We start from the raw sequence: 18,736 nt of genomic DNA on the forward strand, positions 1-18,736 counted from the left end.
GGAGCGAGGAGAAAGTCAAAGTCCCTTATCCTGGTCTAAGGAAGACCAAGAACTGCTTGCCAGGAAAGCCTGACTCCTCCAGTTCAGCTGCCTCGCCCAGTAGGAGGCAGGTGGGCTAACCCAGTACCCACCGCTTTGTTACTCGCTTCAAGTTGTATTTATCTGTGTGCGTCCTGCAGGTTGAGAGGTCCTGCCGGAGGGAGTGCAGTCAGGTGGCGAGCACCTCCACCCACTGAGCTGCCTCACCTGCAGCTACTTTAGTTGGTACTTAGTTTAGACGTAAGAGTTTGCTATGTAGTCCAGGCTAGCCTCAATCTCTGTTCATATACTCTTAGCCTCTGAGGCAGGACCTTCTGCCTCCTGAGTGTTGGGATTAAAGATGTGCCAACACACCTGGCTAAAAGCCAGGTCTTTTCTTTTTTGTCTTCCTCCCTCCCTCCCTCCCTCCCTCCCTCCCTCCCTCCCTCCCTCCCTTTTCCTTGAGACAGGGTTTCTCTGTCTCAGAGTAAGTCCTGGAACTCACTCTGTAGACCAGGCTGACCTCAAACTCAACAGAGATTCCCCCTGCCTCTGCTTCCCGAATGCTGGGATTAAAGGTGTGCACCACCACGCCCGGCTTCAGGAGTGTTCTATATGCTAACTGTAAATCCTGAAAATAATAAAATGCTGCTTGCAATACCTAGCAGAAATTACTTAGGAATTTTGTGCTGGTCATTGAGCCCAGGCCCTCACACACATCAAGCAAGCACTGAACCCCTGAGCCAGAACCACAGCCCCAAGAATACTGAACATTGTGAAGCCTTGGGAAAGTTGAAGGAGGTGCAAAGAAACAAGGCTCTGCAGTTCCAGGTTGGAAGAATTTATCTCCATTCCCAGTATCTAGAATACACCATAGGTTCTAGTATGTATAGCTGAGTGGATGACCCTTCTCCAGCTGGTGAGAAAATTAAAATTCCCCTCCAGCTTAAGCAGCTCTCAGCTAAACAAGTCCAGCACTGGGAGTGTAGGAGGAAGGTGGCATAGGCTGCCTCCTCGGGGATTATGGGATGGGAGGAAGGGTTCCAGCTCACTGCAATTTAATAGTGAATGAACTGGGGGTCCATGAATAAATGTAGTCCCTATCAAAATTCCAGGATGGCCAAGTGTGGTGGCACATGCCTGTGATCTCAGCACTCCACAAAGAGGTTCCTGGCAAATTTGAGACCAGCCTGATCTGTGTAGTGGGTTTCAGTCTCCCTGGGGCTACATACTGAGGCCCTGCCTGAAACAAAATTGCTATGACATGGAGATATAGCTCAGTGGCAGTGTATGCTCTCTGCTTGCCCGAGACTGGGTCCTAACACACTCTAATACTCTAACACACACACACACACTATATATATATATATATATATATATATATGTATGTATGTATATACATACATATATATATATATATATATATTTTTTTTTTCCCCACAGAAAAAGGAAAGAATCTGAAAATGTGTTAGGGAACCATAAAAGATCCCAGGTGCCTGACATAACTGAGTAAAAAGGACAAAGCTGGAGGCCTTACTTTAAAACACCAGCTAGTGGTGATCACAGCAGCATGGTGCTAGCAGAAATACATCACATCTGCATTTATTCCCCCCAGCTCTCAGGAGGCAGAGGCAGGAGGATCTCTGAGCTCGAGGCCAGCCTGGTCTACAGAGTGAGCTCCAGGACAGCCTGAGCTGTTACACAGAGAAACCCTGTCTTGAAAGAAGAAAAAGAAAAAGAAATATATGACATCAACCAATAGAGTTAGACAAAAACCCAGAAACAGGCAGAAATCTTACAAATGATTTTTTTTTTAAAAGAAAAAAAGATTTTTTGTGGTTGTCGGTTTTTTTTTTGTTGGTTTTTCGAGACAGGGTTTCTCTGTGGTTTTGGAGCCTGTCCTGGAACTAGCTCTTGTAGACCAGGCTGGTCTCGAACTCACAGAGATCCGCCTGCCTCTGCCTCCCAAGTGCTGGGATTAAAGGCGTGCGCCACCACCGCCCGGCTGTCGTTGTTTTTTGAGACAGGAATTCTCAAAAGCTTGTATGTAACCTTGGTTGTTATGGAATTTGCTTTGTAGACCAGGCTGGCCTCAAACTCACGGAGATCACCTACCTCTGCCTCCAGAGTACTGGAATTAAAGGCCTATGCCGCCACCACCTGGCAAGAAACCATTTTTTCTTAACTTATTTTATGTGCATGAGTGCTTGCCTGCTTTATGAGTGCCTGGTCCCAATGGAGGCCAGAGGAAGGCACCAGATCCCCTGGAACTGGAGTTACTGATGCTTGTGAACCACCTTGTGGATGCCGGGAACTGAACCCAGGTCTTCTGCAGGAGCAGCCAGTGCTCCTAACTGCTGAGCCAGCTCTCCAGCCCCTGGAATCAGTTGCCTTTGACAAAGGAGGCAAGAACACACTGGAGAAAAGACAGTCTTCGGTAAATGGTGCCGAGAGAACTGATTCCACACACAGAAAAGTTAAATGAGACTTTTACACCACACCACATCAAGGAATCAGCTGCCAAATGGATTGCAGGCGTAGTCCTAAAGCCTGGGACTGTAGCTATCAGAAGACGGGTGCCTTTTAGACATGGCGCCCAAAGCACTCTCACAGTTACGATAGTCACATTCACAGGAGCCAAAAAGTCTAATGTCCATTAGTGGATGAAGGGACAGAGGACACGGTATAGACACACATGGAATGCGAGGGTTGTGTGTGTGTGTAAGGCAGTCACCGCAGCTGGCCTCAGGCTCCCTAGTGCCACGATGACAGTCACTATGCTCAGTCATCATCCACTAGCCTTTATATGATGGTGTGTGTGTGTGCGCGTGCACATGCTTAAGCTCATGCCATCCATGCACAGGGACATACATGTTGAGGTACGGGCTCATGAGGCAGCTCCCTCCTTCCACTCTGTTTCAAGGCAAGGTCTTATTTCGTCCACTGCAGTGCAGTGTAGGCTCCTGCCTCAGCCTCAAATCTCAGTTTGGGGATGCCGGGATTACAGATGTGAGCTGTTGTCTCTGGCTCCTATGTGAGTTCCAGGGATGGAAATCATGTCACCAGGCATTGCTTTTCCCACGGAGATGGCTCCCCACCACCAAAAATGTTTTTTCCTCCTTTTTAACATTGATTTATGGGTTGGAGAGATGGCTCAGCCATTAAAGGCTAGGCTCACAACCAAAAATGTAATATTTAGTTTTGTGTGCGCCATGGCACCTGTGTGGTGGTCAGTGGGCAACCATAAACCAAATTGCACAAGAGACTGAACTCAGACCATCTTGCTGTCCCCTCGTTTTTTTATTTATATTTTTTATTTCAGGGCAGGATTCCATAGTCCAGGCTGGGACTCACTATGTAGTGCATGGCCTTGAACTCCTGACCCTCCTCTCCTACCCCTCCAGAGCTAGGGAGTTACCAGCACAGACTACAGACATAATTCTGCTTTTCTTCTCTCTCTTTCTCTTCCTTCCTTTCTCGCCCCCTCTCTCCCTTGTTCCCTCCCCCACTCTTTTTTTTTTTTTTTTGGTTTTTCAAGACAGGGTTTCTCTGTGGTTTTGGAGCCTGTCCTGGAACTAGCTCTTGTAGACCAGGCTGGTCTCGAACTCACAGAGATCCGCCTGCCTCTGCCTCCCGAGTGCTGGGATTAAAGGCGTGCGCCACCACCGCCCGGCTTCCCCCACTCTTTCTTTCTTCTTCCTTCCTTCCTTCCTTCCTTCCTTCCTTCCTTCCTTCCTTCCTTTCTTTCTTTCTTTCTTTCTTTTTCTTCTTTCTTTTGAGACAGGGTTTCTGTGTGGCCCTAGCAGTCTTGCAACTCGCTCTGTATACCAGGCTGGCCTTGAACTCCCAGAGATCTGCCCGCTCTGCCTCTCGAGTTCTGGGATTAAAGGTGTATGCTACCAACCCCCGGCTCATATTCTGCTTTTCAAATGAAGGAGATTCATGCCAGGCACAGTGTTAACAGTGGTATGGTAAACATGTCTCCTATACCTACAATCTACAGAAAAAATACTGATGTCAGTCTTTTCTTGTATCACAGGTTAGCTTTGAACTTACTATATAGCTGAGGATGACTTTGCAATCCCAGTCTTCCTCCACAGCCTCAGTGCTGCATGCACCATCACATCTGATTTGTATAATATTGCAGATCAGATACAGGGCTCTGAATATAACAGGCACGCACTTGGTCAGCTGCGCGGAATCCCTCACCATAAACTCAGCTTTATCATTTTTACTTAATATGTGTGTGTGTGTTTCTGTGTTCTGGAATATTATTTCAAGAGTGTTACATTTGGGGGCTGGAGAGATGGCTCAGTGGTTAAGAGCACTGACTGCTCTTCCAAAGGACCCAGGTTCAATTTCCAGCACGCATATGTCAGCTCATAATTGCCTATAACTCCAGTTTCAGAGGATCTGAGCTTCAACAGACATATATAGCCAAAATCCCACTGTATGCCAAATAAATAATCTTTTTTTAAAAAAAGGAGTGTTACATTTGTTTATGCTGTGAACATTTGTTTAATGATGCAAAGATATGTTTCATTTGTTTAACTCTGTGAAGTTGTGTTACTTTGCCAGTCTAAAACACCTGATTAGTCTAATAAAGAGATGAATGACTAATAGCAAGGTAGGAGAAAAGATAGGCGGGGCTTGCAGACAAAGAGAATAAACAGAAGGACATAAAGAGAGATCTGGAGCCGGGCAGTGGTGGCGCATGCCTTTAATCCCAGCACTCAGGAGGCAGAGGCAGGCGGATCTCTGTGAGTTCGAGGCCAGCCTGGTCTACAAGAGCTAGTTCCAGGACAGGAACCAAAAACTACGGAGAAACCCTGTCTGGAAAAAAATCCAAAAAAAAAAAAAAACAAAAAAAAAACAGAGAGATCTGGGAGGAAAGGAAAGAGAAGACACCAGGGGCCATCCAGCCACACAGGAAGACATGGAGTAAAAAATAAAGAAAGGTATATAGAATAGAGAAAGGGAAAAGCCCAGATGTAGGAGTTCCTTCTGTTTGTGTGTTGCTTTCATAGGATAATGAATAAAGAAATTGCCTTGGCCTAGAGGCAAAGGCAAATGGGATAATTAGTTAAGAAAATCTGGCTAGCTGGGTGGTGGAACACTTGGGAGCCAGAGGCAGGCAGATCTCTGTGAGTTAAGGTCAGCCTGGCCTACAGAGCAAGTGTCAGGACAGACTCCAAAGCTATACAGAGAAACCACCTGGAAAAACAAAACAAACATGTAGTAGGAGCTACGGGCTGTGTTCCGCCGCCCAGTTCCTGGCCACCGGCTAGCTTTATACCTGAAATAACAACACACAAATTGTATTCATTTAAACATTGCTTGGCCCATTAGCTCTAGCCTCTTACTGGCTAACTCTCACATCTTGACTAACCCATCTTACCAGGAAGATTCTAGCGAATGTCCGTCCTGGGCTGGAGCTTCATCGCGGCTGCCCCAGAGAGAAGAGGCATGGCAATTAACTAACTTCCCTTCTGCCCAGCATTCTGTTCTGTCTACTCCACCTATCTAAATCCTGCCCTATCAAAAAGCCAAGGCAGTTTCTTTATTAACAAATGAGAGTCCTCCATCACAAACAAAACAAAGAAAATGAAAAGATGGCTAGAAATAAGCCAAACTAAGACCAGGCATTCATAAGTAAGAATAAGAGCCGGGCAGTGGTGGCGCACGCCTTTAATCCCAGCACTTGGGAGGCAGAGGCAGGCGGATCTCTGTGAGTTCGAGACCAGCCTGGTCTACAAGAGCTAGTTCCAGGACAGGCTCCAAAACCACAGAGAAACCCTGTCTCGAAAAACAAAAACCAAAAAAAAAAAAAAAAAAAAAAGAATAAGACCCCATGTATTTATTTGGGAGCTGAATAGTAAGTCCACCAAAGAACCAGAATAAAACAACAACAGAAAAAAACAAACCAACTACATTTCTGTGTGTGGGAACACCCATGTATGAGTGCAGATGGCTGAATAGTCTAGAAAGTATTGGATCCCCTAGAGCTAAAGTTATAGGAGGTTGTGAATTGCCTGTAATTGTAGGAATTGAACCTGGGTCTATTAACAAGAGCAACAAATGTTCTCAATCACTGAGCCAGGCCTCCAGGACCTGTTAATTGCTGAACCCTGTCTCCAGTCCACAACGTTGACTTTTTTATATTTTTTTCCTTTTTAAATAAAATTTCACATGCCAGTGCGGTAGGCAGGTTGCTGTCTTAAAATAGTCATAGGTTAAATACTGTTCCATGTGCAGGAAATATCCTTATCTACCCCTTAGTTTTGAGGATTTTGTGTATTCCAGCTTCTATGGGCAGGAAACACTGTCTTACACAACATACTTCCCAGGCTCATCCCTTTAAAAGCAGGTTGAAAGGAGCGGGCAGTGGTGGTGCAAGCCCTTAGTCCCAGCACTCGGGAGGCAGAGGCAGGGGGGTATCGGTGAGTTCGAGGCCAGAGTGAGTTCCAGTACAGCCAGGGCTACACAGAGAAACCCTGCCTTAAGGGGGAAAAAAAAAAAAAAAAAGGAAAAAGAGGTTGGAACGAATGACCATGACCATGACTCTAGTGTAGGCATTTCAAGCCGCTTTCTATAGCCTTACTAGCAAGCTTCAGCCCCGGGATGCTGTCAGCAGCTATAGCCTGCAGTTGGGTCCTTTTGCCAGTCAATCTAGAGGAGTCTTTGGCTCATTTGGTGGCTCAATTATGGGTGGACAGGAGGGGTCTGACAGACCTGGGCTTCTGTCCTGTTCAAGCAACTCGATTTCCCGGGCCTGTGTAAAGGTTAAATTCGCAGTCCCTAGGGCGGCGCTACAGGCCTTGCAGGAGGCCAGGTTTCCGGAGGCTCACGGGGCGAGGCGGAGCCAGACTTGGCAGCGACCAATGACAAGCGGGTACGGCGGTGTCAAGCCCAGGCCGTGTCTCAAAAGGGCAGAAGAAAGACTTGGAGGACACTCGCACGGGCCGGTCCGAGGCTCCTGCTCCTAGCACCTCGATCGCGCTCGCCCTCCTGGAGGCCATGCGTGCGCTGCGGGTTGGCCTGACCCTGGCGCTAGGCGCGGGACTGGGCGCCGCGGCAGAGCACTGGCGGCGTCGGGCGGGGGGAGCGCCGGGGCTGCTAAGCCGGGTGCCAGTGTTGCCCGTGGTGGCGGCCGATCTGCCCGTGCTGCCGGGAGGGCCGGCGGGCGGCACCGGGGAGCTGGCCAAGTACGGGCTGCCTGGCGTGGCGCAGCTCCGGAGCCGCGAGTCCTATGTGCTGAGCTACGACCCGCGCACGCGCGGTGCGCTGTGGGTGTTAGAGCAGCTGCGGCCCGAACGACTCCGCGGCGACGGCGACCGCAGCGCCTGTGACTTCCGAGAGGACGACTCTGTGCATGCGTACCACCGTGCCACCAACGCGGACTACCGCGGTAGCGGCTTTGACCGCGGCCACTTGGCCGCCGCCGCCAACCATCGCTGGAGCCAGCGGGCGATGAACGACACCTTCTACCTGAGCAACGTGGCCCCGCAGGTAGACGTGGTCCCTGGTCACCTGCCTGACTTCAACGCCTAATTCTGACTTTATGTGTGCACCGTTGCGGGAGGGAAGAGCCCAATAGTCAGACAGGGTTTGAGTTTACACGAAGTACTTACTGGGAGCATCCCTCTCTCCAGCCTCCTGTGGGAAACTGGCTGCAGCAATGCCAGTCAGTAAGATACCCGGTGTACTTCCCGAGGGAACCCAGGAGGTTGCCTACTCTGTACCATCTGGCCTGCAGCAGCTGCCAGGAAAACAGCTGGCACAAAGTTGAGCTGTTGGCATGTCACATCACTCTGAACACATTGTTAACACTGCACCTGCTCCCAGTAGGATCTTGATATGTGAACCAGGATGGACGGGCATGGGGCATAGCCCCCCCCCCCCAGCGCTTGTTCTGAGGCCTGGCAGGCTCAAGGGGCCTAGGGGATCTCTAAAGGATTAATCCTCTGTCCTTGGTTCTTTAGCCTAGGAAAGGATGGTGTGGCTAGTAGTGGTCCGCTCTATGACACACAACCTCTGAAATCACAGAGCCTCAAGGAGCGACCCCTTTGAGCCTCTGTCCTCCACTTGCTTGGCCACCTCCTTAAGATCCAGGGCATTCCTAAAGGAAGAAGGTCCCAGTTATCGTCCTGAGCCTTGCTGCTTCCACCAGGTGCCGCACCTCAACCAGAATGCCTGGAACAACCTGGAGAAGTACAGCCGCAGCTTGACTCGCACTTACCAAAACGTCTATGTCTGCACGGGCCCTCTTTTCCTGCCCAGGTAAGCCTGGGCCTCCCACTTACTCTCCGCCCTTGGGCTTTCTGTTTCATGGTGGCCAGAGACCTTTGGGTGGCCTACAATGGCCTTGTGCCCACAGTTGCTAGGCCCCAAATCTGCCTTTGCCACCGTCTTTTGACACCGTGGCACCTCTCTAACCCACGTTGTACCAGGCTCTCACCTTTGCCTTCCTGTGCTGGAGGCATTCCTTCCCATGTCAGTCCTGCCAGGACATGAGAAAACCTTGAGATGGGCACAGGCTGGGCAAGGCAGCTGCTGAGTCCCAGGCCCTGCCCTGGGACTATGCCACTGTCACAGCCCTCACACCTCGCTTGCTTGGTGTCCTGCCTATGGGGACAGGTAGTAGTCACATGTCCACATGGGTGCTCTAGCAGCATTTATTGCCACCCATTCTGTCTGAAGCAGCAATGGACAGAAAAGCGTAGGATTAAGCATTGGTCCCCACCTTACGGAGTTCCTAGACCCAAAGAGACAACCAGGCATGGCACATAAATTTCTTGTTGAAAATCAGGGAGAGCTTCCTGGAAGGGGTGGCCTTGTGTCTAACCATGCCCCCTGGCCACATGTGCCTGGGTCTTTCCACAGGACGGAGGCTGATGGGAAGTCCTATGTAAAGTACCAGGTTATTGGGAAGAACCACGTGGCAGTGCCCACACACTTCTTCAAGGTGCTCATCCTGGAGGCCACCAGCGGGCAGATTGAGCTGCGTTCCTATGTGATGCCCAATGCCCCTGTGGATGAGACCATCCCTTTGGAGCGTTTCCTGGTGCCCATCGAGAGCATTGAGCGGGCTTCAGGACTGCTCTTTGTGCCCAATATCCTGGCTCGAGCTGGGAACCTCAAGGCCATCACTGCTGGCAGCAAGTGAGGGAGACTGGGCTGGCTCATATTAAAGGTGGTTATTTTTGTAGACACGTCTTGACCATGTTTGTTCCTCGTGATCCTCCATTCTCTGCTGCTTCTACATCCTGGATCCACAAGGCTGTCAGGTGGTCTGGGAACCTGCCTGGGTGAGACCAGGTTGCAGGGCAGCCAGGGAGATGAGTATGGCTTCCTGGAAGAAAAGAAGTTGGCTGTCCAGCTCTTCCTTGTCTTCACAGCCAGCTGCCCAAGACCCAGGAAGGATAAGAGGATGGGCGGGGCCTCAGGAACAGGCAGAGGGGTTGTCAACCTGCAGTCACCATCCCTGAGGCTGGTGGAGAAACAGCCGCTGCCTCCCTCCCCTCATAGTAACCCATAGGAACAGCAGTCCATGGTGGCCTCAGGGACGGTTACACAAATCCCATGGATGTTATGGTCTTGTGGGACATTTTTCCCCAGCACAGAAATGTTGACATCCGGAGGGACCTAAGATACCACTAAGGAAGCAGAGGCCCTGAATGGGCACAGGCAGGTAAACTGGGAACATAAGACTACTACAGGCCCAGGACTTGCAACCCTATGGCTCTTGTATCTTGTGCCTGCCAACAGTTTGCTGTGTAAGGGCCCCATCTTCAGAAAAGGTATTTAGGCTGAGGCTGGGGAGATGGCTCAGTGGTTAAAAGCACTGGCTACTTTTCCAGAGGTCCTGAGTTCAATTCCCAGCACCCACACGGTGGCTCACAGCTGTCTATACCCTGTAGTCTCATGGGATCTGATGCCCTCTTCTGATGTGCAGAAGTACACACAGACAAAACATCCATATATAAAACACATAAATAAATCTTCAGAAAAGATACCTAGGGTGGGTTACCAGGAGAACTGAATATCTGTGGCTGTGGCTCACCTCAGTGCGGATAGTACGGCTGCCCTGGCTGGGGCATGTGTTGACATAAAAGTCAAAGAGGACACTGGGTTCAGACACTTCCAGGTTGGGGTCAGCATCCACTCCAGCTTCCAGCCCTTGGAGGCCCCCGAACACCACAAGAGCATGCCTGGTACCAGAGAAAGGGAGTCACTGACTTCAAGGCTCCACAGGAGATACAGTCCCCACCCCGTGTACAGTAGGGCCCAGTCCCTGCCCTAAGCAGCACGCACCTGAAGCTGGGCAGCTGGGCAGAGGCCACGTCAGAGCCACGTTCTGATGTCCCAATGGTCAAATCATACCCATCCTGGAAGGGAGCCTCAGCAAACACAGCACCTGGGGGTGGGGCCAGCTCAGTGGGGTCCTGCTCTTGGCTGTGTGTCTAGCACATCACAAGGGCAGGTAGAGAGAGCTCAGTAAAGGAAGTCCTCTACTGCTCTTGGGAAGCTGAGGGCAGGGAATGGTGGAGTTGAAGCCTGGCTGGGGAGCACAGGGTGGGCAGGAAGAGCTCCCAAACCCTAGACAATGTTCAGCGGCCTCACACTTGCTTCAGAGGGCTTTCTTGGTCTGGTGTTTGAGACAAGGTCTTACTGTCTCCTGAGCTAGCCTCAGGTTTACACTGAGATTCCTGTGTAGGCCTCCTGGTGCTGGGAACCAATCACATCCTGCTCTGGGATGGAGGCTGGGAACCAATCACATCCTGCTCTGGGATGGAGGCTGGGAACCAATCACATCCTGCTCTGGGATGGAGGCAGGGAACCAATCACATTCTGCTCTTAGGTGTTTCTTAGCATTCACCGGAGATGAGACCAGAGACGGCACCACCTAAACATACCACCTACTACAGAGGGACATTCAGGGAAGGAGCTTCTGTCCTTACTGAGACAGGAGGCCAGGCGGACGGTGTAGCCCCAGTAGAGACCGGCTTTGGTGCGGGGGTCCTGTGAAGACACGACTGTTCCCTTGTATGTCTTGCATTCTGAGGAACAGAACAGGCTATGAACACCAAGGAGACAGGGAGGCAGGAGGAGGCTCTGAGCCAGGCAACTGTAAGGGCCGAGGAAGCTTCCAGATACCCGGGAGCTGCTTTTGGTTCAGTCGCACGGTCACCCGAAGTCCGGGCTCCAGTTTCTTGTCAATCTTCACCTCCTGCAGAGAAGCTAGAGGAAATGAGTACCACACCTCAAAGGAGCCAACGTTCTCAGAGACCCAGTGGAGGAATCTGGTGCCAGGCCAACCTGCCACCCTGCTACTGGCACTGAGTGGGGCCTGCTAAGAGGGACTGTTCATGCAGAATAATTATCACAGGGCACTGGTCAGAAAGAGAAGCCTGAGGCTAGGACATGCAGTCAGTGTCTACAAAGAGATGAAGTCGCAGGTTTCCTCCACGTGGTGGCTTTGCCACTTATGAGCTGTAGGAGTCTGAGGGCAGTTAACTCCTACGAGCCTCGGTTTCCTCATCTGTGGAATAGCAGACTATAAACGGGCTGCCGGATCTACAAGATGGCTCACACGCCATCCCAGGCCTGATGACTAGAGGTTACTCCCCACAATTCCTCCTTGGCACGTGCACGCTTACCCACACATTCACACCCACATAAAAAGGAAAAATTTAAAGAATCACCTAACCCCAAACCAGCAAAGCTGAGAATGTACTTCAATTATAGAGCAAATTAGATCTCCCCAACAAAAGTAAATAATAGACAAACCGCCCGACAACACTGGGTTTGGTCCTGGCTTCTCTCTATCATTTCTATTTCATGGGTATTTCGCCTGCATGTTTGTTTGTGTATCATGTTCACGCCTGGGGCCCATGGAGGCCAGAAGAGGGCACCAGAGCCCGTGGAACAGGTGCTGGGACCTGAACCAGGGTCCTCTGCAGGAGCAGCCCCTGCTCTTAACTGGTGAGCCAGCTCTCCAGCTTCTTTGGGTTCATCTCTCGAGCCCTGCTTTGGGTACTTCTCTGGTCCAGTTAGCAATAACTGGTGTTTCACGGCAGGCTAGAGGCCAGGTCTCCCTATTCTTATGTCCCTGCCTGTCCTCCACAGCTAGTGGGTGTCCTCAAGGTGTACTCAGCCCGCCTCCATTCCTACCTTCTTCATCCCACAGTTGACCAGAGAGCCGTGGCCCGCCTTGGTGGGCCGGTCCACCACCACGCCTTCTCGGAACTCCGATTCCTCGTCCTGCCGCATGTGGTGAGGGCTGTCCAAGGGGTTGAGGATCCCTGAGCAGGGAATGGGAGGGGGGTGATGTCAGGTCCAGACCCCACTCTCAGTGCCTAGGGATGAGCCAGGCACACCAGCCATACCTGCGAACTGCAGATCCTGGTGTTTGGGGAAGAACGCCTTTCTCAGGTACCTGGGGAAGAACGCAGTTGTCAGGCCTTCCCTGGGGAGCTGCTTCCCCACTACATCCAAGGGGACACCACCCTCACCCCACACTTACTGTGGACACTCCAGGTACTGCAGGATGCGGGCCAGCTGTACACATGCCTGCCCCTTCTTGCCAATTCCCCTGAATTCCCCTTCCACAGTCCTGGAAAGATAAAGACAGGGCTTAGGATGCAAGAGCTGGGCTGGAGAGGTGGCGTATCCAGTTGAGGGCTCTTGTTCCCAACCCTGAAAACTTAAGTTCCATGTCCAGAACCCCCATGAGGAAAGAACTGACGACCTGACTCCACAAGTTGTCTTCCTTATGGTTTCTCTATGTAGACCAGCCTGTCCTCCAACTCAGAGATCCGCCTGCTTCTGCCTCCCCAGTGCTGGGATTAAAGGCGTGCGCCACCACCGCCTGGCCTAAATTGTCATTTGATCTCCACAACCACACTAGTGTGCGTATACAAGCACCATAAATAAATATTAAACAGGCACAAAACGAGGTCTTAGAGCTGAATGATATGCAGCTTCAGTGATAGAACATGCGCAAATCCCAGAGTTAAATCTCTAGCACCACGGGAGAAAAAGATGCAACTGCAGCTGCCTCTGAGAGTTCCTCCCACCCAGTGTGAGTGTCCTTGCCTCTGAGAGCTCCTCCCACCCAGTGTGAGTGTCCTTGCCTCTGAGAGCTCCTCCCACCCAGTGTGCGCATCCTTGCCTCTGAGAGCTCCTCCCACCCAGTGTGCACATCCTTGCCTCTGAGAGCTCCTCCCACCCAGTGTGAGTGTCCTTGCCTCTACAAAGTAAGGATTATAATGTGGGTACTTTGAAAGAGCCAGGCAGGTGACAAGGGACAGGACAAAGTCACAGCCAAGTCTGGCGGCCCTCCCCTCCCCTCCCCTTTTCTCCCCCCTCCCCATGAAGACTCACTTGATATCTTGGCCCTCTTCATCAAACACCACAATCTCGTCCACACAGAAGATGGTGCAGGCTCTGGCAATCTGGCCAGCCAGGTAGGTGCGAAGCTCAGGTGACTGGGCGTTGTCCAGGATGGAGCCTGGCAGGGCCACACTCAGAGTGTAAGGCCGTCCTAGCAGGGGCAAGGGGTGCACCTGGTCAGCCTGACATGGCTCAGAGTAAGAGGACTGTCTAAACAGGAGTTTCAGTCTCTTCAGGAAGAACTGGACCCAAGTCTCCAAGGCTTCTCAGAGTAAGGCAGCCCGGAGAGCAAGGTCAAGCAGTGGTCAGCAGCACTGGCCTACGTCCAGATCCTGGCTCAGCTCTGAGATACCTTATTTACCAGCTATCAGATGTAGATGAGACCCATTAAAATCTGGCTGTTCTCACACAGGCCCTAAGATCGATTCCCAACACAACTGTCTGTAACTACAGTCCCATGGGATCCGAAACCTTCTTGTTTTCAGAAGTACATGCAGACAAAACACCCATATATGTAAAATGAATAAATCTTTAAAAGACAGCAAAAATATAAAAAGCATCTGATGTAAGCTCCAGGAAGCATCGTCTGTCCTCTACCTGTAGGTTCCATACCTACGGATTCAATCAACCCAGACTGGAAACAAATATATACACATATTTGTGCACACGCATACACAACATGTATAAATCACCGGCTTGTTGTAGGCTAATCTTTTTGTACACTGTGAAGATGTGTCTTTGCCAAGGCGCCTTCTGATTGGTTTTAAAAAAAGAGCTGACTGGCCAATAGTTGGGCAGGAGAGGCTAGGTGGGATGGGGAGTGGGAAGAGGCAATGAGTCTGGACTCTCAGGAGACGCCTGTGAGCCACAGACCAAGTCGGATATCCAGAATGGAGGAGAGATAAAAATGCCACGTGGAAGAACGCAGATTAACAGAAGCAGGTTAATTTAACTTACAATAGCTAGTTAGGGACAAGTCTAAGCTAAGGCTGAGCTTCCATAATTAATAACAAGTCTCAGGGCTGAGAGATGGCTCAGGGGTTAACTTCACCAACTGAAGGGCAGGAGCATCTACAGACTGTGTTATGAAGACCAGCGGAAAGCTCCTGAAATCACTGTCCTTCATTTACCTGAGTGTGCTCTGTCACCCAGGAAAGTCGGCTAAGTGTTCTGCCTGCAGGGACTAAGGTAGGGGAGCTGAGATATGAGCTAGGTCGCCTTGCTGTAGACGAGCCTCGTTTTCTGTCCCTCCCGGGCTTCTTTATCTGAACGAGGTGACACATAGAACAGAGGACTTCTCAGCACCACCCAGGCCAGCAGCTGAGCTCTACAAGGGTACAATGTTACCACTCCCACACACCCACCACTGAAAGAGGATACTTTTGGTTTTGTTTGTTTTAGACACGGCTGCACTACTTGCCCTGGACTAGCTCTTAACTCTCTCTCTATCCTCCTGCCTCAGAGCCCCAGGTATTGAGATTCTGGTATCACAACAACCAGAAAAAGGTAGTCTGTTGGGGGAATGCACTACCCCGGGACGCTCAGGGAAGTAACGTGAGAGGAAGAAAGAAAACCAGGTCCGGAAGCATATAAGCAGGACTCCTGGCTGTTACACCGTACACTGTCCGGCCACACCACTAGTCATAATGTCAGAACAAGCCACAGCCACAGCCTGCTCAGTTTGTCTTTTCTTTCTTTTTTAAAATTTATTTAACTTTATTTTATATGCCTTGCCATCAGATCCCCTGGAACTGGACTTACAGAGAGTTGCCAGCTACCAAGTGGGGGCTGGGAAGCGCAGCCAGTGCTCTTAACCACTGAGCGATCTTTCCAGTCCCCAGTTTTTCTTTTTTCATAATTTTCTGGACCATTTTCAGCGTGTATTAGATACAATGGGAAGATAAATATTATGAAATTAAATTAAAAATATAACCAAAGCACTCAGAACGTGCTCAAGAGGTCTGAGCCAAGAGTAGGCTGGCGAGTGAATACTCGCCTACTATGAATAAAGGCTCTGGCTTTAATCTTTAGCCCCTCACTTAAAGGGGAAAAAAAAAAGAGAGAGGGAGGGAGGGAGAAAAATGAAGGGAAAGAGAGAAAGAGGAGGAGAAAGCAAAGGAGGGACAGAGGATAGAGGCGCAAGAGAGGGCAGCAGATTAGGTGTGAGGGTCGGCCGCAGGCCACGACCTATGTCCTCCCCAGGATCCAGCGCTTACCCTGGTCGCTACTTTGGGCAGCAGCCTCCTCCTCCTCCTGGCGCTTAGCCTGTTCCTCCTGCGCCCGCTGCCGCTCCAGTTTTTTCATCATTTTGAGGTCTTTCCACTTCTTTTTCTCCTCCTTCTCTGGAGAAGAATTGGTGGGGGAAGAGGGCCCCATAGTGAGATTTCCCTCTCACTGAAGCAGCCTGGGCTCGGCCTGCAGGGCATTAGGTGATCTGGGGAAAGGGAGGGCTCAGCCCTTACTTACTCTGCTGCTTCCATTTTCGCCATTCAACCCTTTGGCCGTGTTCGCCCTGGAAGAGCAGGAGGGAGAATGACAGCCTAAACGGTCACACATCGGCGGGGAGCATCGTTGCCGGGCTCCAGCCATCTGAATTCCCCAAACCAGGCAGGAGCACAGGGATTCGCTGTGCTCAGAGCCTGGGGTTAGCCTTGGCACAGTAACCAGCCGGAAAGTTCAGAAATAAATTCCCATAGGACAAAAGAAGAAACTGAGGCAAGGGAGGAGCGGTCGGGCCACAACCTAGGAATCAGAAGCAAGTCAGGAAAGGGCTCGGCAGCGTGAGCACCGCCGCCCTGCGGAATGTAGCCCGGGCCAGCTAACCTCGCAAGCTCAGGCCCCGGGCGAGCGGCAAGGAGGGAGCCCCCAGACTGACACCGGCGAGACGCCGCGGCGCCCCGGCCTTGTCCGGAACCCAACCCGCTGCCACTTACTGGGCCACACGGACGCTTCCTCGGGTGCTCCGCCATGCTTCCGGAACACCACGCGCTTCCCAATCAGCCCCGCCTCTTCCAGCCACACCTCCGCGGAGCTGCCCAATCGAAGGCCCCGAGACGCGTGGGCGCGCAGCCTGGGAGTCATTGGGAGGTGGAGCGCGGACACTCGTGGTGCAGGGGCGCGGGCCGCGGTGTTGGTGCCTCTGCAGGACAAATGGGTTTCCAGCAGTGTGGTCACTTAGGGCCCTCCCAATCGGTAACAGGACGACATTCAGCTTCCATGTTGTACGTAAGGAGACCCTACTGGAAAATTACTTTAGGAGTAGTTTAATCCAGTTCTACAATTAGTTCATTTGCACTTTCTTTGTGTTTATAACGTTCATTCATTTTCCTGGGACTCCAACTGAGGGCCTGACTCCTGCTAAATCAACCTGTGACCAACAGTCCCGCTAAAACAAGTGCTCCACCTGTGACCTACATTCTCAACCCTGCCCAGACTTTATTCTTTATGACTTTTAATTTTTTAGTTTGTGTGGGGGTCTTCAAACTGAAAAAACAAAAAATTGAGATGGGTTTTACTATGTAGCCTGGACTGACTTCAAATTCAAGATCACCTTCCATCAACATCCTGAGTGCTAGTACTGATTAATTTTTGGCAGTCTTGGGGATCAAATCCAAGGTCTCCAGCATACAAGCCCTCTACCACCGAGCGACATTCCTTGTCCCTTTTAAAACAGTATCAGAGATCCTTCTGTCTCTGCCTCCCAAGGACTGAGAGTAAAAGGGTATACCACCACGCAGAGCTTGTCACAAGATCTGGTACTTAGTCACAGTTACAGTCAGAAGATACTGACACATGATCAACCAAACAACATTCTCCTTTGACTTTTATTTTCTTTTTGTCTGTTTTGCTTGCTTTGGTTTTGTTTGGTGAGATAAGTGTCCATCCTCCTGCCTCATCCTCCCAAGTACTGAAATTGAAGGTGTGCAGCGCCATGCGCTCTGGGATTTGACGTCACTTATTTTGTTTTTATGAGTGTTTTGTCAGGATGTATGTCCGCACCACAAGCTTACCTGGTGTCTGAGGAGGCCAGAAGAGATCCCTGGATCCCGTGGGACTGAAGTTACAGGAGGTTGTGCCTAACCTTGTGTCTCCTGGGAACTGAACCCAGGTCCTCTGGAAGGACCTCTTAACTGCTGAGCCATCTCTCCAGCTCCCAGATCACTTCTTTGAAGTGGGAAGAGGGGCAACTCAGAGGCTCACTGTGTATCTCATACAGGCCACTTGACTCAAGATCCTCTTGCCTCAGCCTCCCTGGAGTGCTGAGATTAAAGACGTGTACCACCACTGCCCCGCTAGAATTTTTTTAAAAAATATTTTTTTATGTTTGATTTAACTTTATTTTATGTGCATTAGTGCAAAGGTGTCAGATCCCCTGGAACTGGATCTTCAGACAGTTGTGAGCTGCCATGTGGGTGCTGGGAATTGAACCCGGGTCCTCTGGAAAAACAACCAGTGCTCTTAACCACTGAGCCATCTCCCTGCTAGATTATTTTTTAAGGTTTATTTATTATGTATACAGTGTTCTGCCTGCACACCAGAAGAGGGCACCAGATCGCATTATAGGTAGTTGTGAACCACCATGTGGTTGCTGGGAATTGAATGCAGGACCTCTGGAAGAGCAGCCAGTGCTCTTAACTACTGAGCCATCTCTTTAGGCCTGGATTTTTTTTTTTTGGTTGTTTGTTTGTTTTTTAAATATTTTTATGGTTTATTTAACTTTATTTTATGTGCATTGGTGTGAAGGTGTCAGATCCCTGGAACTAGAGCTTCAGACAGTTGTGAGCTGTCATGTGGGTGCTGGGAATTGAACCCGGGTCCTCTGGAAGAGCAGCCAGTGCTCTTAACTGCTGAGCCATCTCTTCAGGCCTGGATTTTTGTTTTGGAGACAGTCTCATGTATCAGAGTTGGCCTTGAACTCACAACGTAGCAGAGCCAAACCTTGAATTTCTGATCCTTCCTATCCCACCTCTGGAGTAAAATAATGGGGTATGCCATCCTGCCTGGCCTTGGTTGCGGTGTTTGAAATGAAGGATTCTGAGTTTACCCTATACAAGACTCTATCATCCTGCCATGTGGTGCAGCGAGCTGCTTCAAGCCTGAACCCTTGAGGTTGAATTTGGTTCACAATCCTCCCTCTGCATCAGCAGCAGTATTGTGTGGCTTGAAAGGAAAAGAAAGGGAGACACCGTATGTTTTCTCTGACACCAAGTATGTTTCAGTGACGACTCTTGGCTGGGATACAGCTCGAGTTAATAATGCTTGCCTAGCATGTGCGAGACCCTGGTGTGAGCCCCAGAATCATGTGTACGCAAAGCTCACAGAG

At 50.5% G+C, this 18,736-nt stretch overlaps 2 protein-coding genes across 2 annotated transcripts; one reads left to right on the forward strand and one right to left on the reverse strand.

Annotated features, from left to right (window-relative positions):
• Positions 1-6,909: 6,909 nt before the first annotated feature.
• On the forward strand, positions 6,910-9,230 carry Endog (endonuclease G). The gene is made up of 3 exons (XM_057755207.1): positions 6,910-7,527; positions 8,189-8,298; positions 8,902-9,230. The coding sequence occupies exons 1-3, from the start codon at positions 7,036-7,038 to the stop codon at positions 9,182-9,184; spliced, it is 885 nt and encodes a 294-aa protein (XP_057611190.1). The 5' UTR covers positions 6,910-7,035; the 3' UTR covers positions 9,185-9,230.
• Positions 9,088-16,409, reverse strand: Spout1 (SPOUT domain containing methyltransferase 1). Its single transcript, XM_057755206.1, has 12 exons — positions 16,347-16,409; positions 15,880-15,925; positions 15,630-15,755; positions 13,405-13,564; positions 12,545-12,634; positions 12,408-12,457; positions 12,193-12,323; positions 11,176-11,248; positions 10,980-11,078; positions 10,333-10,435; positions 10,082-10,229; positions 9,088-9,370 (listed from the first exon to the last, which is right to left on the reverse strand). Exons 1-12 carry the CDS (start codon positions 16,380-16,382, stop codon positions 9,302-9,304), a joined length of 1,131 nt encoding a protein of 376 aa, XP_057611189.1. The 5' UTR covers positions 16,383-16,409; the 3' UTR covers positions 9,088-9,301.
• Between the last annotated feature and the right edge of the window lie 2,327 nt (positions 16,410-18,736).

The sequence above is a fragment of the Chionomys nivalis genome, chromosome 22 (genome assembly GCF_950005125.1).
Source record: "Chionomys nivalis chromosome 22, mChiNiv1.1, whole genome shotgun sequence".
Classification (NCBI taxonomy): domain Eukaryota; kingdom Metazoa; phylum Chordata; class Mammalia; order Rodentia; family Cricetidae; genus Chionomys; species Chionomys nivalis.